This window comes from Malus domestica, chromosome 16, assembly GCF_042453785.1.
Source record: "Malus domestica chromosome 16, GDT2T_hap1".
Classification (NCBI taxonomy): domain Eukaryota; kingdom Viridiplantae; phylum Streptophyta; class Magnoliopsida; order Rosales; family Rosaceae; genus Malus; species Malus domestica.
Genome location: NC_091676.1, coordinates 12,174,020 through 12,196,532, shown reverse-complemented (window position 1 = coordinate 12,196,532; position 22,513 = coordinate 12,174,020). Strand labels below are relative to the sequence as shown.

Genomic DNA, 22,513 nt, shown 5'->3' with positions numbered 1-22,513 from the left:
CCTTGCTAATTTATTGGTTGCTAAGTATTATTGGATCGAGAACATGGTTTGTGTTAGTTTTACATATATAAAATAAATGGGTAAACGGTTACCCGTTTATAACCGTAGTTAATACCCATAACCGCCCATTTAAATTTCGTGGGTAAACGGTTATACCCATAACCATTTATTTATCTAAACGGTTACCTATAACCGTAACCGTTTAATTTAAATGGGCGGGTAACCGCGGTTACCCATAACCAATGAGTATTTGCCCATCCCTAGAGAGGAGACTTTTCCGGCAACGAGGACAACGGTTGCAGTGGGCGGAGGTTAGGTGGGGTGGGTGAAGGGATTAAACCAGAAAAAATAAAACAAACAACAAAAATGGTGATATCTAGGAAAAAACATTTCAATATAAAAGGAACACGGTGGTATATTACGTGTTTTTATATAAATGGTGAGAAATTTTATTTTTTAAGTTATTAAATTTTTAACACACAAATTCCATCATTTGTATTGTGACACATAGTGTATCACCTCGTGTACTGGTCACACTGAAAAATCTCTCAATATCTAGGGACGCATTCGTTTTTTTTTTAATAAAAAGAAATTAAATAATTTTTATCAGTTGGAATGGAACAAATTAGCAACTACGTCAATCCATAAATATGGAATCCATTGTTACAACATCATTACTTAACAAATTCTCTAATAGATGTATAACTTTGCAACGGATTTGTGAGTTTATGTATGACATTGAAATGTGCAAAAGATGAACATGCATTTGTTATATAACCTAAAGTTGCAGTGGTAAAATGTAATTTTCCAATAATTTTTCATTTTGACAAGAATAGAATAGGGTTAGATGAAAGAAATCGGGTAAATTACACAAAATTACCTCAACTATGGGTCGAACTACAATTAGGAGTGGGCATGATGCGGTTCAGTGCAATTCCACCCTTAAATCGAAACCGGAACCGGAAAATATCAACAGTTCGGTTTGATGCGATTCCACTTAAATTTATTACTAGAACCTTACGGTTCGGTCTACACCGGTTTCGATTCGGTTCTTGCCGGTTTACGGTTTTGAATACTAAATTATTTGAACACCAAATCATTATGCATTCAAATATATCTTCTAAAAATGATTATATAAAGTTGCATCCAAGACATCTTTTCTAATGTAAATGTCCTTGGTAGTAGCACCGAGTCAACAAAAAAGATAACTAAAAGAAATATACATTGATCAGCAAACTTGTCATATGTGTCAGTTGTCATGAGTCTCTTGGCACATAATTGATTGGACAATGCAACAAAAGTCGATAGACACATTACCTCTGTGGTATCAAAATGCTTGTCCAATACCAAAATTTTTTGCTTTTTTCATTTGCCGTATAAACAATCTTGATTCTTGACCCACTATATTGGTCAGTCAGTCAACAAATCAAATTAAACCAAATAAAAACCAAAAATCATTCTCCAATACTCATTTTATTTCACTAGAAAAACCATGGAAAAGAGAGATAACACCTATTTGTAACCACTTATAAAGTGAAAATTATGACATTTTCATAGCCTTGAATTTAAACAAGACATTTCAATAATATAGATCATGCAAGTATTAAGCTACAGTCACCAAGCAGTATACTGTACAGACTAATCTAAGCAATTCAACAAGCATAACCTTATTTGTAGGCTTCAACAATCATCCAGTTAAAAATTAAAATGCTAGTAATCTAGCCTACACAACCTTAATTAAAGATTTGCAAAAACAAAAAACACAAAAACTACTACAAAAGAAAAGGAGAAAAGCCACATAAAGTATTGTCATGTATTATGATGCTGAATCCCAGTCTGAGAATAAGGAAAAAGACCAAAATTTTCTAATTAAAAATATTAAAATTTCTAAGACCAAAATTTGTAAACATTAAGTGGTTCCCAACAACATAAACCATGCCCACACTTCCTTATATCAGACTCTTGTACCATTGAATTAGCTTAAACTGCATACTTCCTTTTATCTATGTCAAAAGATTTTAACAATGCTTTTAGATCATATAGCAATGGAAGTTTGATCAGCTTCACACTTCCAATGGAACTCAACCATATTCCTAATCTCAAATATGAGAATAGATAGAGAAAATACCAAGGAACTGTCTAAGCTGTCACGGAGGACGGATCGATGGAGGACGAAATGTCTAAGCTGTCGCGAGGAGGGATGATGAGGGCCGTTGCAGTTGAGGTTGTGGGCTGAATCGCTGATATTTTGGATGAGAGGTCTGAGGTCGTGAGTGGGTGGGTGGTCGCCGGTCGGCTCTCTGTGTGAAATGGGATGGGGGAATCAAGAAATGGAGTGTGAGTGTGTGAGGCCGTGAGGTCAGCGACTTAGTGCGAATGAACCCTAATTGGGATAAAATCCAATGCTTTGCAATTTGGTGAAACAAATTTTTCACCAATCATACCATGACATGTGTGTATATATATATATAATTAAATTATTTATTATTAATAAAACGATTCGGTTCGGTTATGGCCGGTTTATGATCATTCGAAATCGGAACCAAAACCGGTTTGAACGGTCCGGTTCGATTTTTGGCTCAAAATTGACTTTTCCGATCAACACGGTTTTTTTCGATTTTTTTTTCATACGGTTCGATGCGGTTTTGCAGTTTGGCAGTTTTTATGCCCACCCCTAACTACAATCTCATACCTCATGCTTTTAAAATTACAATGTCATACCTCATCTTTCGAATTTGTTGCAATGTTAGACCTCCGTCAGTTTTTCTTTAAATTTCTCTGTTAAATGCTAACGTAGCTTGAGGCGGGCCCACTTCCTAGTCTAACTAGATTAAAAAATTAATTAAATATTAAAAATAAAATCATTTAAATATTTTTATAAAAAAAAATATGGAACCCACCCCTACAAACCATCACCCTCACCCTTCTTCTCCAGTTCACCCGCATCCTGCCGCCGCCATCTTCCTCCTCAAACCCCCAGTAGCAACCACCACCACTACTATCCAACGACGTCGTCATAGTCCTCCTCCTCCTCAACTTAAACATAAGGAAGCAACAAAAACAAAAATCCCATACGAAACAATTTATCAAAATATGCAGGCAATCTACTTTGTTTATCCAAATCCATCAAACAAAGCAAAAGCAACACCAATTTCACATCTTTACAAAAAAAATTCAGAAACCCCAACAAGCTGAAATCCCTAATTTATCAAATTTCACCATTATTGATCACTACCCCAACAAGCTTCAAAACAGCATCGTTGCAATCTGTAGTCGACGCTACTGGCTTTTTGGAGGCGGTGACTAGATCGGGAATGGCAGTCGTTTAGTAGTGAGGCCTGTGAGCTCCAATCAATTAGGAGCAATGGGTCGGAGGCTATGATCGGATCGAGAAGAGGAGGTTTCAAGAGATGCAGCCTTGGGTTCACCGATTCAAAGTTTTCAAACAGCGGCAACAATGGTAGCCATTTGCATGGGCGAGCTTCCAATGCACGAGGTCGGAGAGCTCGACTCGAGTTCATGGTGGTGGCTAAGAAGAGAGTTTTATTTTTCTTTTCATTAATTCTTTTTTAAAAAAATCTTATTTTATTAATATTTAATTAGTTTTTTAATCCGGTTGGGTTAGGGAGTGGGTCATCCGTCTACCATGTCAGCATTTAACAGAAAATTTGACAAAAAAGTTGATGGAGGTTTGACATTGCAACGATAAGTTGATGTATAATATTGCAATGTTTAAAAGATAAGGCATGAGATTTATATGAGACCCAAAGTTGAGGTGGTAAAATGTAATTTACCCAAAGAAATTTCTCTTTTTTGTAATCCTACGATTTTAAGGAGGATTGGAATAGATAAGTTTTCTTCTTAAGTAATTCATCTCTTACTCCATGATTGTCACAAATTTTTCATTTCTTTCTTCAACATATCTTGACAATAGTTTTTTACCTATTCAAATTCAATCTCCTATATCAAATGAGGCCTAAGTGATCATTCTTTTACCTTCAACATTAAAGTAATTGCAGCATTGTAAGCTTTCACATGCATGTAATTTGTTGTTGATGTATGGTTTTCTCAATAGTGGAAAATGATGGGGCAAGATTAGCTCTTCAACAATAGTCGCATGCATTACATAACGAACAATGCAATAGGAAATTTAGTATACAAATGAAAAGACAAATATAATTCTTATCCTATTCTAGAAAACCCTAACACAAACCATATAAAAACACTCTAACATAGAACTGAACCAAGTTGTTAGCTTTTCCAATAAATTTTACAGAGTTTAATTAGTTAGTACGTACCTTTCAAATAGTATGCACCAGCAAAAAAGCATGAGCGATGCCGCGAGTTTACAACTCTAATTCCGCTTAATTACAACAATGTTTATAATTTTATTCCAATTGTACTCGTGTGTACCATATCCCTCTACAATACCCCACCACCAAAGGGGGTTCATGATTCATTGTGACGCATGCTTTAAATTCAGGAACTTTTATTCCTTTTTTGTTCTTTAATTATTAAATTTATAATCCTTGAGCGATACATATCTTATATTAAGAAGACATCATACAATAACAATGAATGTTTTACACTGTGCAAGTGGAGCAGCTTTCATTTGCCAATTTCTCGTGCGATAATGCAAGCTCCATTGTTGAATTAAAAAAAAGTAGATAAAATTGAACCCAAAAGGCAAAAGCCTTCTCTAACAAATAGATACATATAAACAGTCGGTTGGGATATAGATATGGGTGTACCTAGAAGAATAGAGATGCACTGAGTCGGAGAGAGCAAAGAATGATAGTGGAATTTTGAACGAATACTGGACGATGACGAACTGCACGGCTAGAGCTGTTGGTGGCGGTGATTCTGCAGCGAAAGATAGTTAGAAAAAAGTATTCAATAAATCTTACAGAACTGTAATAATTCAGTCATGAGCTTCAGATCATTGGCATTTCAATAATAAGGATTCATAATTTCAAATTTTAATATAGAATTAACAGTTTACAAAATTAGAGGTAGCTGATGGCATAGCGTACCGGCTTCAAGTATGCTAAAGTTAGACATAATCTTCAGTATGTAGAGGTGTTTTCGTTTCTGAATTTTCCCTGCAACGGTTCACAGCTGGTTTCTACAAATTTTGAAAACGGGAGCTGTTAGTATGGATGTGTGTTAAATTTATCTCGTAACAATAGGACGTATAAGAAAATGAAGTGAAGGTGCATATATAATTCATGTTTCCCTCTCTTTTTCATCTACTCAATCAGATATATGCGAGTACTAAATTAGTGCATTTAAATTAAAAAGAGTTGACAGAGGCATAATTGGAGAAAGAAAAGGTCTTTATATCAATAAAAATCAAAAGATGCTTTATAATTGGACATAGAAAATGAGGAAAATGATAGGGACGAAACAAAGAAGGGCCATTAAAATTTTGACAGAGGCATTCTCAGCAAGTAAAAAAACAGAGGCATTCCCAAACAGACAATACAATATTGGAAAATAATAACTGAGGAGGAAAAATAAAAACCAAAAAAATAAAAAAATTGTAAACCTCGGTAGCAACATAGAATGCATAAGAATTAAGCATTTGTTTTTGAGGGCTTGAGTTTGTTTTCTAATTTGAAGCAAAGAATACTTGAATGAAATGCCAAATAAAAACCCCAAAACGATGATTAAAATATGATATTGAGAAACATAATACAAAAATTATATCTGATATTTAAATTGATTGGCCTATCTGATGTTTATTCAGTTCAAGTATCAATTCAAATATCAAATAGTGCTTCGAATATTAGAAAGATTATGCAACCTGCAATTCAAATATCTGAAATTGGCCTGCTTTTGCAAAAGTGCCCAAAATTCAGGGGTTACTCAATTTCATGTTTGAAAGCCATTCTGTAATTGAAAATCCAAAATTCAGATTCCTTTCCAAAGTCTCAACAACACTATAACTGACCACAAATCCAAAAAACCAGTTCAACCCCCAACTTTGACCATTTTTCACTTTCAATTCGCATATCATCACTAAATAAAACCATCCAAGTCAAAACATATTAAGAACATAGGTGGAGAGCTGAATCTAAGGTTCTGGAATCACATATGTATTCCCAAATCAGTGTGAAAACAATGAAGCTATGATTACAAAAGGCTATGCTAATTTTTTGATAAACACATTGTATCAAATGTTAGATTTATTAACCAAATGTAAAAGGAGATGGTAGAGATCACCGACATCTGTATCAAAAGGTTTAGTTTATTAACGAAATTATTAGTACAATTGTTGCATCTTAATATGTATCTAAATATATCCACCTTGATTTAGTGAAAGTGATGTTGGTGGTGGCGTTGGAGAGGGGACGAAGAACAAAGAAAAATCAAAACAGAAAAATACACAACTAATTCATCAATCAATACCATCTCCCTCATGCGAAAAAACCCAGAGTCCCAAAAACTACAGACCAATAACAGTTTGATCTGATTACAACAATTAGATGGCCAAATGGAAGACCCAAAATCTCTCTACCGCAAACGCTCATATGCAACCACACTCCTTACACTCCCTGTCTCTTTCCCTGGCCCCTGCTTCACCAAATGACCCGTTTTCCATATACCTTGCATAATCTTTCTTGGAAGCATTACATTTTCTTTTTGAAGCCTTCTTACCTTGAGGCCTAATTGGAAAACGGGTCGACCTCGACGCTTGTTCAATCGGGGGCGTTTCAAGCACTTCTTCTGCATCATCTTCATCACAATCATGCGAGGCATGATCGGGTGTAGAGTGTAGATGGACGTTGTTCATGAAAACTTCTGGACCGACAGACACAATTTTGAATTTAGGACAATCTTTGATAATATTCCAACATTCAAACCAGGTGAATGTTTTGCTTTTGCTTTTGCTTTTGGCACCATACCAAGCTTGTGCTTGAAGTTCCTACACAATGCGGGAGGATAAATAATTATAATGAGAATAGGTAACAAATAAATAATACAAACAAATAATTATAATGAAAGTAGGTAACAAATAAATAATACAAACAAATAATTATAATGAAAGTAGCTAACAAATAATTATAATGAAAGTAGCTAACAATTAAATAATACAAACAAATAAATAATATATTGTTATCTGATCCGCTAAATTTTCCCCACTTCGAATATTACCACTAGCTGGTGCCAAGGTGTCTCTCCACGTACTAAACACTTGGCTAAGTAATTTCCAACGACTGGACATCGATTCTTTAGTTCTTTGCCCACCCATTTTCTCAAGATAATTGGTATGAATAAGACTCCACATTTCTCGCAACTGCATCTCATTACCCGTAAGCGAATCATGAGTAACTTGAACCCAGCTGGTATACAACGCAACATCTTCAAAAAGTGTCCAATTCGTACCTGCTTGAGTAGTCATTTTGTTGGAAAAAAAAATTGGATTCAAACTTTGAGAGAAATATAGGAATGTGGTTGAAAGTATTTGAGAAAATATGAAATTGTGGTGTAAGGTAGAAGATAATGAGAAAGTATTTATAGAAAAGTAAAATCAAATTTTTTTATAATTTTTCATAATTTTTTTTTTCGGATTTTAAAGAATTTTTTACATTTTTTTAAATTTTTATTCACCTAATTAATCTCTACCATTTCAGAATTTTTAACTGTTTATTCCTTTTTTTTTTAATTTACAAAGCCTAATAACGTGGACCGTTGATCTTAGATCAAACAGATGAAATTAAATGAAAATTTTTAAATGTTTTTTATCGTTGGAAATCCAACGGTCCATAAAATAAGGCCATTGCAATCGAAAAGACATGGGGAAGCCACGTGGCTTCCCCAACGGTAACTTTTCAAAACAGGCGTCGCGGGCCCCAGGGCTGTTTTTTTGTTGGAAGACGTGCGCGTGAAGCACACGCGCTTGACGCAGCCCTCGGGCTCTCGGGCTGGCAATCCACGCCGGGCCTGCTTCTCGGGCCTCGCCTGTCACTCGAGCTTCCTAACGCTGGAGCCTATCCCCCCAACAATTTGCTCCTGTTTGAAAGCCTGGCCCCCGAGCAACCTCCTCCGCTGGAGTTGCTTTAAACGTTATAGGTATATTCTCACCTCTACCTTTTAGGGACAGCTCCAGAGCGATCAAATCCGTTAGGAGTGGGCAATCTAATGCATCATTCATTCTCCCTCAAAAACCCTTCAGCCCAGTCTAGGGCATGGGCTCCAAGGGAGCCCAATTCTTCAATCAGGCGATAATTCAATAGCCTAACGCCTGGCCTATGTTACCCAAGGTTAATGTCATCGTGACGTCAGCCACAATTTAAATTATTAAAAATTATAAAAAAAATTAATTAATCAAAATAAAAATAAAAATTATATAAATATCTAATCATGTTCGTTCACTTTACAACATTTCAATATTTTTAAATACTTTCAACCAATCTTTTATTTTATCCGTAATTAAAAATAAAGTTATCTTTAATTATTTTATAAAAAATATTTTAATACCAATAGTCTGAGCTATTCATTTTAAAAGTAAAAATACACTTAGATAATTACTGTTTATCTCAAATAATTGAGTTGTCTATAGCCTGAGGGCATTTTAGGGTGGAAATGCTCAGTCAAATGCTCAGTCAACATTGATTGGTCATGGAACAAACAGTTATGATAAATAATTGAGGTTCGTCGACCATGTGGTAAGCGGGGCATTTTCTTAATCGATATCCAGATCCAGATGGTCCCTCCCCTCTCCAGAAATACAAAATTATATGTAGAAAAATTAATGCTCCCACGTTGATGAGTACACCTTTTCATCAATCCTCAGCCTCACTCTATAAATACATACCTCCTCCTTCACTTCTTCACATCTCAAAATCTCCCATTACATCTTCCTTCTCATCAATTTTTTTTTTTTCTATTTTCCAAACACTTTATAAAATCATGGGTGTTTTCACATACGAATCCGAGACCACCTCCGTCATCCCCCCTGCTAGGTTGTTCAATGCGACTGCTCTTGATGGTGATGAACTCATCGCCAAGCTTGCACCACAGGCAGTGAAGAGCATTGAGATCCTTGAAGGAGATGGTGGAGTTGGAACTGTTCAGAAGATCATCTTCGGTGAAGGTAGCACAAATGGCTACGTGAAAAAAAGAATTGATGTGATTGACAAGGACAACTTTGTGTACAAGTACAGTATGATTGAGGGAGATGCTATCTCAGAGACAATTGAGAAGATCTCTTATGAGACTACGTTGGTGGCTTCTGGCAGCGGTTCCATCATCAAGCGCACATGCCACTATCACACTAAGGGTGATGTTGAAATTAATGAAGAGCATCTCAAGGCTAGCAAAGAGAAGTCTTCCCACCTCTTGAAGTTGGTTGAGAACTACCTCTTGGAGCACCAGGATGCCTACAACTAAATTCTCTTCTGCCTTTTCAATGATTTTCTGAAGTGTTGATCACAACTTTGTGTCCTCTTAGGCATCAGTGAATTGTGTGGTTTTCGTTCCCTTGTATTTCCTTACATTTACAAATGAATAAAAATAAAATCATGGGGGTTTGATGATATATTTGCATGTTCCTTTTTAGGGGAAACTTGATATAAGACAATTTTTTTAGTCAATGGTGCAATTTATTAAAATAAGTCCAATTCCTTAAATTTAATTATTTAATTATCAATAATTATCTATTCAATGATAAGATTTATTATAAAAATCAAATTTATTCCTAATTATCTCTCTGATTATTTCTTTTTATTTAGTTTTTTGTTATTTCTTGTTCTTCCTCTTGCTTTGAACCCCATTTATAGATTTAATTTTTTATTTTTATAATCAACCTATATCACAGGTTAACAGGACTCACTCATAAAAATCATCCATGTTTTTAATACAAGGAGTATAAAAGAAATAAAAACATGTAATTAGATAACTAAACTCACTTATAAAAATCATCCATGTTTTTCGACTTTGATCTAAAAGCCCCTTCTTTTTATGCACCTTGGTAATGAACTTAGAGCTTCATTTTATAACTATATGTGACCCAACTTATATATGTAATTCATATTAATCACCTATTATTTTTTTAAGAGCAAATATCAATCACCTAAATATTTTAATAAACTTGTATAATATCTGAGTGGATAGGCTGTTGATTTTCACCATGCGTCTCGAATTTAAAATTTTATCTTCTTTAAATTATTGTAATAGTTTTGAACGATGTGCATGCCCATAATAGTAAATTTAAAAATAAATAAATAATAACTCATATTGTCACCCATGCATCCCTATTCAAAACTTCTCCCTTTTACATTATGTAATAATTTTGAACGCTTCCTTTATTTTTAATAGTAATATTTTTTTTAAAGTAATTCATATAATAAAATAATTATACATCTACTCTATGATACCCGATCAATTTAAAAGCATTACATTTTCTAGTTGTATATGAGTTACCAATATAACACGTCAATTAGTAAATGATTGTAATATTATATTATATTTGATAACGTGACAAGTATGCCAATCTACCTACTCCTTCATATTAGCCGGCCACTAATTAAAAATGTGACAATTATCATTTCATTTTTTTATTTTTTAAAATGAGACAACTGGTGGCAAACCACAGTTAATTTTTTTTTTTATCCAAATAAGCTATGAAGAATTTCACCGTGCTCATGACCACAATCAAGCAGTCAAATATCATTTCATTTGGCCTAGTACTTCATATTAGCCGGCCACTAATTAATATTGTTAAAGTCTTTAAATTGATAATGTGACAAATATCATATATCATTGGACCTACTACTTCATATTAGCCGGCCACAAAGCATACGCCGGTTACCACTTCAAAGATAATAGTAAAGGATATAATCAGCTTATATTATATTTGGATGATAAATTTAAGATACAAAGAAATTTTCCAGTTACATAATTTGAAATAATTTAATTTAATTTCTAGAATTTGTGAATTTTTTTTGTTCCGTCAATAAAAGAACAATAAAATTTAAATACAGAATTTAATGAGTATATAAAGTCATTAATAGATAAATGAGATAAAGTTATTAGTAAATGTGTTAGCAGTAATGGCAACGACGTGGTGGCAATAGTGGTAGCAGTAGTGATGTTGTGCAGTGGTGGCTGTGGTGGTGACGTACGCTGGTATGATGATGGTGGGTGGTGGTGGCAACAATAGTGATGATGATAATAGGTGGTGGTGACGGCAAGAACAGTGACATTGGTATGTGGTAGTGACATGTGGTGGTGGTGGTGGTGGCCGCTTTTGGTTAAGTTTATATTTTTTGTTTTTATGTACTATTAAAATTTGAAATTTTCAACCATTTACGTGAAATTTAAACTTGAGAATTGAAGGTCTAAGATTTAAAAAATTTCTTCTTCGTGTGAAAAATCTAAATTTCTATGTATGTAAATTCAAATAAGAGAATTTATGCATGTTAATATATATAAATTCTAAATTTAGTCGAAACTTCAAATTTATTTCCTTTATTCAAACGTAATGTTATTGACCAGAGCTAACTAAATGAGTTGAACCAACTGCTATAAGACAAAGGCTACAATTCCAAAAGTGATTCCTATCTCTCACACAAAATGAAACGACTATTTTATAGCATCATATCTACAATTCACAAGTGATTCCTATTTCTCACACAAGACAAAACGATGATTTTAAAGCATCACACTTTCCAACTAGATGACCTGACCACTACACGGCGAGGCCCATATCGTTAACCTAAGGATCATAACACAAATCAGTCTCATCTAACATGCAATTGGAGAATCCCATTTCGTTTTTCTTGTAAACCACTTAGTAATTCACACCATAAATACACTCATGAGTGTAAAGAATTTTGGAAACCTCAAACTGATGCTCATTGACAAGTAACTCAAGCTTGCGATCACTAAAGCTCAATTTGTGGTTTTTGAGATTGACATAATTCTTCATTTTGATTTCTGAGACGTCAAACCAATATAAATGATCCCTGAGCTTGTCCACCGTCAATCGTTGTAGTCATTCTATGAAAATCTTCAGTAAATCATTTTGTCTCATTGTTTATTAAATTGAGAGTATTTTTATCATTTTATGAAGAACCAAAATGATTGAACGATGTACAAAATCAAGGACTACTTGTATCGATTTCAAATTTCAAACACCAAAGTAAGGAGTTATATCAATCTCACGGACTATTTTAGCTAAAATGCGTTTATAAAATCAAGGAGCAATCGTCCGTCAATGGGCCGGTTCAAGGCCCACATAAATTGGACTGGTCATGCCCACCCATGTGCCCTTACAAACGCATCCCAGGGTAGATTCGCACAAGTCAGTTCGTTTGAGTTTACACTTGGACCGGGGCAGGCACGTCAATTTCAAAGAGGAAAGGACAGTGTAGTAATTTCACAGACATCGTATATACAGAGTTCTTCTAGAACGAACCCCACAAGAACACGCAGAAGCTGTTCTCGACTCTTCGTTTTCCTTCGGTTTCCCAAAAACAAAATCCCTTCAGCTTTCCGTCTGCTCTCGAAACAGTTCCACCTTGTCTACTGAATCCGGTTTTCTCCAATGTCAGGCGTTTCGATTGCTCGGATTCGGGGAGAGAATCGGTTCTACAACCCACCAGCTGTACGACAACGGCAGCAGCAGCAGCGACAAAAGCTACAGGAAGAGAAGCATCAGAGGCAGTCGGTGGATTCAGACGACTGTGCGACTTCATACAGTTCTGGTTCGGGTCGGGAAGTGGTGAGCGATGCTACGAATTTGGATCGGTTTTTGGAGTACACCGCACCTGTGGTTGTGGCCCAGTATTTTCCGAAGGTATTGCAAATCAATCTTAAAAATTTCTTTTGGATTTGAAAACTTTATGAGAGATTGAAATTTTGAAGTTTTGGGCATATGCTATCGCTGATAATTTTAAATTTTGTTATCTTTTAAACTTGGATGGAAGTTTTCAACTTTAAAATTTCTTGTTTTGGGTTCCGGTGCGTTGTTTTTGTAATTGTGTAATTGTGTAGAAGTGGTTCTTATGTGTTTCCATTTGGTGATGGATAGACAAGTGTGAAGGGATGGAGGACTCGTGAGTCAGAATTACATCCATACTTTGTGCTTGGAGATTTATGGGAATCCTTCAAGGAGTGGAGCGCTTACGGTGCGGGTGTTCCTCTTTTGTTGAATGGGAGTGACTCTGTTATCCAGTACTATGTTCCTTACTTGTCCGCTATTCAGCTCTATGTAGACCCATCAAAGCCATCAACGAGAACAAGGTGAGCAATATATCAAAGTATTGACACTTTCAATCAATTCAAATTATCTTTTAATGTTGCTGCTCATTTCTGACTTATGGGTTAGACATGAATGTCATTACGTGGGGAAACTGTCGGAGCAAAATTTGAATTTAGTGAGGTAGATTCTGCTGTTCATTTTGATGTGATCAATTTATTTGTAATCATTAGTTACCTGATAATAAGACAGATCTGTAAATGTATGATGGTTAAGTAATCTCATCCACTATTGCAGATACAACTTGGTTGATTGGGTTACAATTTTTATCTACTTATAGTTATGGCTTAGAGGTCGCACTTAGTGCGATGGCAAGTGCCTTCGCCCATGAGCGGTAGGTCTCGGGTTCGAGACTTGGGAGCAGCCTCTTCATAAATGGGGGTAAGGCTAGCCGACATTCACCTCTCCCAGACCCTGCGTAAAGCGGGAGCCTTGTGCACTGGGTACGACCTTTTTATAGTTATGGCTTAGAGTATACGAGGATAGGAAATGTCGTCTTATCAATCTATGTTCAGAAAATGGCTGTGGTAGTAGACAGTGGGAAAGATATATTGTGATGATAGGTTGTGAAAGACAAAATATGGTAGTGGAGTGCTGTTGTTTGAGACAGCAGTGAGACATCTTATAAACAATGGGTGACAAGATCTTTGATATAATTCATGGTAGCGTACTTGGATATGGTGTTACTTGGTGTTGAGGTGAGACGTCTGATGGTTTATGGCTTAATCTCAACTTGAATTGGCAAAACATTGCACAGAATTACATGCTAATGGCTAGTTTGAACTGTATTTTCCCTTTCTTTAGTGCAACATGCTAGTACTGGAGCCAAAGAATTACCTATCTTTATCATTTGTGAGATAAATTGTGCAGAGCCTCCGTGCACACTAATAGCTAGTTTTAAATGTACTTTTCCTTTAGTGAAACACAAAATCAATTTTAGTTAGTTGTGAGTTAAATTGCGCTTAGAGGTACACAAAATCAATGTTCACTCAGATGAAATCAATCTGTTGGCCTAGTAAGTGTTCTTGTCACATAATTTTCCACATGTGTGCATGTTGTTACAGGAGGCCTGGTGATGAGAGTGATGCAGAGTCATCGAGGGAGACAAGTAGCAACGGCAGCAGTGATTATGGAACAGAAAGAGGATTTAACAATGTTCCTTATAGTGCTTTAAGTTGGCAGAATGCTGCAGATGTAAATGGCCATGGTTGGAATAAAACCTTCCCGAGAAATAAACCCTTAAATGGTTCCTCAAGTGATGAAAGTGGTGAGGCTTGCAACCCTAGTCAGCTTATATTTCATTATATGGAGCATGATCAACCATTTGGTCGTGAACCTTTGGCTGATAAGGCAAGTCACGCATCATCTCAGAACACTTAATACGTTGAGTTTTCCATTTTCATTTATAAGTTTGATGGTAACATGCACTCATTGCTACCTTCCAACAGATTTCAGTTCTTGCATCTCAATTTCCAGAGCTGAGGACATACAGGAGCTGTGATTTATCACCTTCTAGTTGGCTTTCTGTAGCCTGGTATGCTTTATTTTACTCCTCGTAAACACAGGATTGATGCATATGTTATCATAAATCTAAAATTGTTTCTGTGTATATTCTTGTTAAAGGTATCCGATATATAGGATACCTACAGGTCCAACATTGCAGAGCCTAGATGCATGCTTCTTGACCTTTCATTCCCTATCGACTCCCACAAAGGGTACATCTCTATCTCTATGTACATATGTATTATATATTTGTGTACATTCATGCACTTGCTTGTTTTGCAAATCACGTTATAATATATCATGTTGTTGGGAGCAGGTGCAAGCGCTGATGAACTTCAGTGTGGTGGTGCACGAGCTAGAGACAACCAAAATGCCGATTTCAAACTATCATTGCCAATCTTTGGGCTTGCTTCGTACAAGTTCAACGTTTCCTTTTGGAATCCTAATGGAGTTTACAAATGCCAGAAGGCTGATTCTCTATTGCGAGCAGCTGACAACTGGCTCAGGCGATTGCAAGTTAATCATCCTGATTTCAATTTCTTTGTGTCGCACAGCATTCCAAAGAGGTGAGAAGGGAATTTATCTATGATCAGCTCGCAGTTATCATCCCAGTGTAAAAGGGATAAAACGTACTGATGACAAAAACTCTATTCACTGGCCAGTTTTTCATGTTATTGGTTGGATATCAGTTCACACTCCTGTCGTTATATTACATAGACTTGGCCCTTGATATCTTATATTATCATCAAAGCAGAATTAAGAGTGATTTTGGCTCTGTGAGGGCTTTGGATAGGCTGAAAGAAGAATAGTGATGACATTATCGTTAATAAAGGCCTTTTAATTTGGGGAGTGTGCTTCAGAATGGGCGTCATGTATTGCATCAGGCATTATGATTACGACTCTTCTTAGTCTATTTGCTGTATCGCAGTTTGGCAGTTTAGGTGGAAGGAACATATGTCAGTAGCTGTTTGACAATCTTCTGTTACTGTTTAGTTGATGACGATGAAAATATATTAACTTATAATTGTTTATATATCTCCGTATATGTAGAGGTGCCTTTTGTTTAGTATGTTTGATCACACCGTGTGTATGAACTAACAGTAAAGTTCAACGCAAACATGTTCTGTTTAATGTATATTCTGATCCTACAGTAAATTATCAGTGAGATATGATGAACAAGGTGGGTGTGTCCTTGCACTCATGCTCACTCTTCTGATGGCAAATGAACTTTAGGATGTGCCGGCGGAGGACTTTGATGCAATTGCGATGCTGTTGCAACATTTCAAGCCAATCATGCATTATCATGCGTGGTTTTCTTGGAATGTTGCCACAGTGACATCCTAGTCGTCGGTAAGTTCCTCCTGTGCCTGACCTACATCTGGACAGGTATAGGGTCTTGATGGGTGCACATGGGAGTGTTATTCCAGGGACTTGTTATAGACCAGCATTCTAACTCCAATGGAATACCTGGTGAGTTTCTTACACTCCAAATCTGATCAAGGCTAAGCCCGATTCGGAAAGCCAGCTTGTCCCTTCCCATTTCAAGCATGTTATTAGTGTGCAATTTATGCAAATATGTGTTATTTAGTGAAAACAACGACTCACGATAGTAGTACTTCCATGGCACGAGTACGTATACAGTGCGTCTACGTTGAGGTTGTGCAGACTGCTGAATTTACCGCAACATTTATTCTTTTTCTTTTGAAAATTTGAAAGATTTGATTACAATACTTACGTGTATTCAATATAATCATCAGTTCAACCATCGAATGAAGATTTTATTATATACATAATTCAAAAGAATTACATATAATTACTAGATGGGATTATATTAAATGCATATATATATTTGTAGCCAATCCTAAAATTGAAAGCTTTAATCAACCTGAAAGACAAATTTGCTATATCTGGTTTGGTATTGATAGAATCATAGACTAAAAGCTTACTTATGTTTATAGCCAAACGCCGAGCCTTGATGCTTCCAAAACAATAAATATGGCAACCTACCATAAACGCTTGAATAATGGTACTTTTATGTACCACAAACACTGAGTTCAAGCTTCGAACCCACAACTACCACTTAAGTTAAATCCTTGTATAAACCAATGGAGGAAATTAATCGCAACCTCACATGACATATTGCGTCGCTAACGTAGTTTTGACAATTCACTTGAATGTCGATGAGATTTTACTTCGAGCAAATAATTTCTAGCAAGTGGTCGTTTTACATTCTCTTTTGCTCCGCATGCACTTATCTTTCTTTTTTTTATATTATGAGAATTAAATAAATCAAAAGAAATTAATTGACAAAAAAACCTTCGGGTAATGATTTTCACAATTTTGTTTACTCTATTTGCACATTGCACTCACATCCCCCTCCCCTCACACCCAACACAAAAAATCTACGAAATCTTATTCATGTATGAAAAAAATGTGCAAACTATCCATTGTGACATCACACCCAACGCAAAAAATCTACGAAACCTTATTCATGTATGAAAAAATATGCAAACTATCCCTTGTGACATCAAGGCACCGCTTTCACAAGGCGTCCCTTGGTACTAGAATTCGATTGAAATATACGTTACGTTCAAAACATGATCAATGAAGAAATGAAAAAAATCTTGTCTCAATTGAAAATAAAAAATAAATTACTCATTAAAAAAACTTATTCGCTCTAATCCTTAAAATGAAAAGATCAGAAGGAAAAATTTATTTCATGTCAAACTCCTTCCAAACGAAAAATCACTCACCCCTCCCCACTACCTTCAGTGAACTTTCCAACTCAAATCCATTCTTAGACACCAATTTATAAGCTATCAACTCGAATCTATTCTTAGACACCAAACGAGCCTGAAGTGCCCCTATGCCATATCTAACCTAAAGTGTCACTATTCCATTTGATTTTGTATCCCGACTTGGGATCAGTGCAAATTAATTCCCTGACAACCTTGGGCAAGTTATCAGAAACATACAGAAAGATAGCAAACACAGAAAGTGGATAAATTATTCCATATTTTCATTATGCACATAAAGGTTTGAGTACATTACAAATAGATAGATGTTGTTCTGATCATCTAACTATTACCGCTTGTTACATAAATAGCACCACGTTCTTCCCTCTCGTATTACTTGGGTCTGTGCTCTGGTCCTATTAACTTATCATTTCCACATCTCCCACTACACTATTAACTCATAAATCATCAAAAATAGTCGACATCAGCAGTCCTTGAACAAACTCACACCTCCGCGCTTGCTCCTCTTGGTCCTTGCGAGATAAGGGTGGCTGTTGAACGCTTCTGTTGCAACCATAGATCAGTGTTAGACCTTGAAGAGATCATAGTAAATTCACCGCACACAACGGAAACACGTAAATAAGCACGCATGATTTATCTGTTGTACATCCAGACCTCAACACAATCCCTTAATACTATCCCTACTTATCTGTTGTTCTATATTCCGAAACAAAAAACAAGATAGAGGACTCTCATTTATTACTCAGGCACCAAAAACATAAAAAGAAAAGATAAAGATAAAAGTTGTAAAGTGGTGATGATGTTCAATACCTTTCCGAGACCTCTTCCTTTGTGCTCTCCTTCACAAAAGATGGTTCAACTAAAGGATGGGTCTGTGTACTGACATCCTCATCAACCGTGGGAGGGTTATATATAAAAGAAGACAACAAAGGATCAGCTTCAGTGTTTGAGGAAAGGAACGAAGACCCTCCTAGAAGAGATTGTAAACTTCCTTCCCGCAGTTCTTTCCTTAATATAGAAAATGTTGACCCAGATCCCCTGCGAAGTTTCCTCTTGCGCTGAACGTAATGTATAGTCAAGGAGCACATGACCCTTACTTAGGACTTAAAAATATTGACAAACTCAAAATAAACATGGAAGCAAGAGTTATCAAAGTTTTTATGCAAGAAAAATACCATGGCAGCAGATTAGAGTGACTGATGGAAATACAGGAAGTGTCAACAAAAGGAACAAGGTCATGGTGACAATCGATCACATTTAATAACTAGTCTGCTTGCTGGCCAGACACATTAAGATATGTGAAAGTGATTTAGATACTTGAACATTATTTTTGCTTAAATTGAGGAAATTTTAAGGATAAAGGTTTTATGATTCCTGTCACGCCGTTATTTAGATGGCTTTAACCAACTACTAAACGATAAAAATCCTCCTTGCATTAACCAACTAATTTTTATGGCACAATGAGAATGCATGTAAATCATAACCAAACCAAACACAGAAGTCCAAACAAAAGGATATCTTTAACAAACTCCCATGTTGCGTAGTAATATGGCTCACAAGGTTTGCTCCCACCCTTTTCGCACAAACTGGACAGACCTGCCAAATGGAAAGGAATGAACATTTAGTTCCATAAAAATCCACGAGAGGAGGACATCCCAATTGATAACAATGGGCAAGATCATAAACAATCCAAGAGGAACATTACTTCCATTCTATTAATTAAAACAACAATTAGACCTGAAAGATTATATATCTGTATATCAAAAAAGAAAATAACTACAAGCTTGGCTCAAACCCATCATAAAGACCTTCAACCCAACACACAAAACTAGCAAAGAAGAATAACAATATTGTCGGTCTATTAAAGGCAACATTGTCGGTCACCATCATATATACTACATGAACCACATAAGCAGTCATGACAAACTCACTAAAATGACCCCCCAAGATAGCCCACTAATTTGCAACTCAACCCTACTCAAACAAGGCCCTTGCACAAGCAGAGCCAAACCCCAAGAGAAAACCAAGTAAACTGCTAGCATCCTTTTGCATGACTCGACAATGATACATTTCTCTCCCCAGAAGTTCACTCAATCTCTTTGTAAATTACAAAACTAGTGAAACAATCACAACAAAAAACTGCTGCTTTCTAAGCCAAAACGAAAACTAGACTACCAACAAAACGCAATCATTAAAATTTATAAGTGAAAAACAACGGAAAGCTCAACAGTTCGTATTTCCACACATTTAGAACAACCACTTTCCGAATTAAGCTAGAAACTAATTAATTACACTGTAAAACTTCAAATTAAACAAAAAAATAAGTGAAATAGAACAAAATACCCCGTTCTTAGCCTCCAGCGGATGCTCCTCATCGATGTGGCAGCAAAGCCCAAGGACATCAAAATCCTCGGCGCAAAAAGGACACAAAAACTCGGCCTTTAAATCATCGTCCCCGTCAGTTTCTTCGTGCGAAAACAGATCTGCACCAACCAACCGCAATCAACACCCCCAAAAACCAACCCATAAAAAAATCAAGAAAATCAACGACAAACAATGAACACTGCCAGGAACAGTTCGGCAAACTCACCGGATCGCGACAGATACCGCCTCGACGAGGGGGTCGAGAAGAGACTGCTCCACGAATTATCAGAGTCCATTTCTTATGCAGTGCAAAATCAAATCACGGCGACGGCGAATTCGGAGCTCCAATCGAAATTTGGGGTCCGAATTTGTGAAATTTGAAACCCTAGAAAAAAATTGGAGACGGTAGATAAAGCGAGTGTGGTGTGAGAGTGTGAGGAAGCGACCAAGAAATTGCGAGTGAGGAGAGAGAGCACGCAGCAGGAACTCTCTACCAAACTTCCGGAGCGGGTTAAACCGCCCTTTATAGTACCCACGTGCCGGAAATGCCCTCGTACATTCCGGTGAATTTCGGGGGATGCCACTATCTACCTGAGCCGTGCGATTTTTCTACGCATGTGGATTTCATTGGACGGATGACGTGTGGTGACTTTATAGGTTTTATCTCTTTTGGGGTTTTCTTCAATTGAGATTGGACAGATTTTAGTTCTTCTAATAAATTTACAAGTATTTAATTAAAATTTTAATAATTTTTCCAAATATAATGTGTATTTAGTCATTCTTTTAAGATAATTTATTACCATCTTCAAAAACAATAATACTATTCTTACTGTGTAATTGTACCTCAATTATATAGCATCTTAGACCATCTCCAACCCTTGGGCTAAAAGCCAAATTTTTTAGCCCAAAAACATCTTTTCTGCTCCAACCCTTCTACCCTAAAATTTTAGCCCGGAATTATTAAAGAATGAAATTAGCCTAAATTTTTTTCTTAAATCAATTTAAAAAAAAATAAATATGTAGATTATTGTAAATTAATTTTATGAACATTTTAATCTAAAAAAATTTAAATTCCGATAAACATTTTGCATTTAGCCCGGGGGGAAAGCTGGGGGTATTTGGCCCAGAAATAGCATTTGGCATTTAGCCTAAAATTTTAGCATGGGTTGGAGAGTGTTTGGGGGGATAATTTGGGGGGTAATTTGGCTTTTAGCCCAGGGTTGGAGATGGTCTTAGGTGGCATATGATGTAGTTGTCCACGTCATTTCAATTAATCAGAACTTTTATTCAATTAAAATCAATTTAAAAAAAAAAAAAAAAAAAAGCTGCTTAAATTATGACTACGAGGAGTTTGGTTCCACGACTCCTCTGGGTTTTACGAGGAGTCTGCTTTCAAGTTTGCTCCTTCCTTCCCCTTCCCTCTCATGCCAATTCTTCACCACCACAATCTTAATCAACTTGGTTTTTAAATGATGGAAATTTTCATGTGCAATTTTTCCAGCTGCCTGCACCCTTGAAATTCAACACCAAAACTTTCAGAATTGATCCGAATGTTGTAACTTACTACAATCTTTAACATAACAAAATTCCACTTTGTTTAAAATTTTATATTACAACAGACCCAATTATTTTTTTTGAATCTCGGGAACAATTTGACCGAATGTAAGCATGGGTACTCAGATTTTAGAACTTGGGGTAGTGATTGCATAAGCTAATTAAAGTTATAGTCTTTAAAGTGAAAGATTCATGATTTTTGTGCAAAATACAATTTCAGTAGTTGTAGTGCAAATAACAAAATTCTCGCACATTGCAATGGAGGACGTAGAAATTAAATTGAAATAGCTTAATTCTTTCTAGCTAAACAACACTAAGCAATTAAATGAACAAAAATATGAGAGAGAGAGAGAGAGAGAGAGAGAGACTGATGGAGTTTCTCGGGGGTTCTCAGGTGGATCACAAATTGAACGGAGGAGGACGAGAGGGTCAAAGATCAGAGGAGGAGCACAACCCAGATAGCCCATCGCTCGTTGGAGCTCCGAGGAGTTTGCTTTCAAGTCTTCTCCTTCCTTCCCCTTCTCTTTCATGACTTCCTTCTCCTTCTCTTTGATTGTTTTTTAAATTAATCATTTAATTGTTAGTTTTTTAAATTAATTTTAATTGAATAAACCGATTAATTTAATTTATGTAGATGTTCACATTAGATGCCACCTAAGATGATATATAATTGCAGTACAATTACATGGTAAGAATAGCATTACTCTTTTAAAAATCTGGTTGTATTTAAACATGATTGTAAATAAGTTTATTACATTTTAGGTATATTTAATGAACTTTTATTTTAAATAATTTTAAAAAGTTGAGGAATTTGAGGGTATTAAATTTTTTTTTATATTGTATTTCAAGCATTCACAAACGTCTCATCTTTCTGAGATTTAAAAAGAATTGAATCAAAGTTTTATATAAAATGTCTCCAAGACAGTTTAGCTCTGTTAAAATTGAATTTTATAAATTTATTATATAAAATCCATCAATATTCAAGAATTTATATGACTCTATTACATGAAAGCTCTACAAGCCACTTGGTTGATTTTGTGACACGACGCGGTTTTAGCTTTCCATGATC

General features: G+C 35.8%; 3 protein-coding genes across 4 annotated transcripts; 2 read left to right on the top strand and 1 right to left on the bottom strand.

Moving 5' to 3' along the window:
• Nucleotides 1-8,685: 8,685 nt before the first annotated feature.
• On the top strand, nucleotides 8,686-9,544 carry LOC114822177 (major strawberry allergen Fra a 1-3). The gene has a single exon (XM_029096394.2). The coding sequence runs from the start codon at nucleotides 8,773-8,775 to the stop codon at nucleotides 9,394-9,396; it is 624 nt and encodes a 207-aa protein (XP_028952227.2). The 5' UTR covers nucleotides 8,686-8,772; the 3' UTR covers nucleotides 9,397-9,544.
• A 2,888-nt stretch (nucleotides 9,545-12,432) lies between these two features.
• LOC103431955 (uncharacterized) lies at nucleotides 12,433-15,803 on the top strand. Of its 2 annotated transcripts, XM_017331365.3 has the most exons (7): nucleotides 12,433-12,805; nucleotides 13,040-13,251; nucleotides 13,337-13,390; nucleotides 14,332-14,617; nucleotides 14,716-14,801; nucleotides 14,891-14,982; nucleotides 15,087-15,803. In XM_017331365.3, exons 1-7 carry the CDS (start codon nucleotides 12,554-12,556, stop codon nucleotides 15,338-15,340), a joined length of 1,236 nt encoding a protein of 411 aa, XP_017186854.3. In that variant the 5' UTR covers nucleotides 12,433-12,553; the 3' UTR covers nucleotides 15,341-15,803. The 2 variants fall into 2 exon arrangements, with proteins under 2 accessions (XP_017186854.3, XP_008368350.3); XM_008370128.4 differs by lacking the exon at nucleotides 13,337-13,390.
• Nucleotides 15,804-17,768: 1,965 nt separating this feature from the next.
• LOC103403694 (protein DEHYDRATION-INDUCED 19 homolog 4) lies at nucleotides 17,769-20,523 on the bottom strand. The gene is made up of 5 exons (XM_070815056.1): nucleotides 20,117-20,523; nucleotides 19,870-20,009; nucleotides 19,045-19,122; nucleotides 18,337-18,590; nucleotides 17,769-18,069 (listed from the first exon to the last, which is right to left on the bottom strand). The coding sequence occupies exons 1-5, from the start codon at nucleotides 20,184-20,186 to the stop codon at nucleotides 17,964-17,966; spliced, it is 648 nt and encodes a 215-aa protein (XP_070671157.1). The 5' UTR covers nucleotides 20,187-20,523; the 3' UTR covers nucleotides 17,769-17,963.
• Nucleotides 20,524-22,513: the final 1,990 nt, after the last annotated feature.

Coding starts and splice junctions, on each gene's coding strand:
- LOC114822177 (XM_029096394.2), top strand. CDS start 8,773: ATGAGTACACCTTTTCATCAATCCTCAGCCTCACTCTATAAATACATA.
- LOC103431955 (XM_017331365.3), top strand. CDS start 12,554: ATGTCAGGCGTTTCGATTGCTCGGATTCGGGGAGAGAATCGGTTCTAC. Junction 14,618..14,715: donor GTGAACCTTTGGCTGATAAG/GCAAGTCACGCA, acceptor ACCTTCCAACAG/ATTTCAGTTCTTGCATCTCA. Junction 14,802..14,890: donor AGTTGGCTTTCTGTAGCCTG/GTATGCTTTATT, acceptor TTCTTGTTAAAG/GTATCCGATATATAGGATAC.
- LOC103403694 (XM_070815056.1), bottom strand. CDS start 20,186: ATGGACTCTGATAATTCGTGGAGCAGTCTCTTCTCGACCCCCTCGTCG. Junction 20,010..20,116: donor GCGGTATCTGTCGCGATCCG/GTGAGTTTGCCG, acceptor TGGTTGGTGCAG/ATCTGTTTTCGCACGAAGAA. Junction 18,070..18,336: donor AAGGAAGAGGTCTCGGAAAG/GTATTGAACATC, acceptor TGGTTGCAACAG/AAGCGTTCAACAGCCACCCT.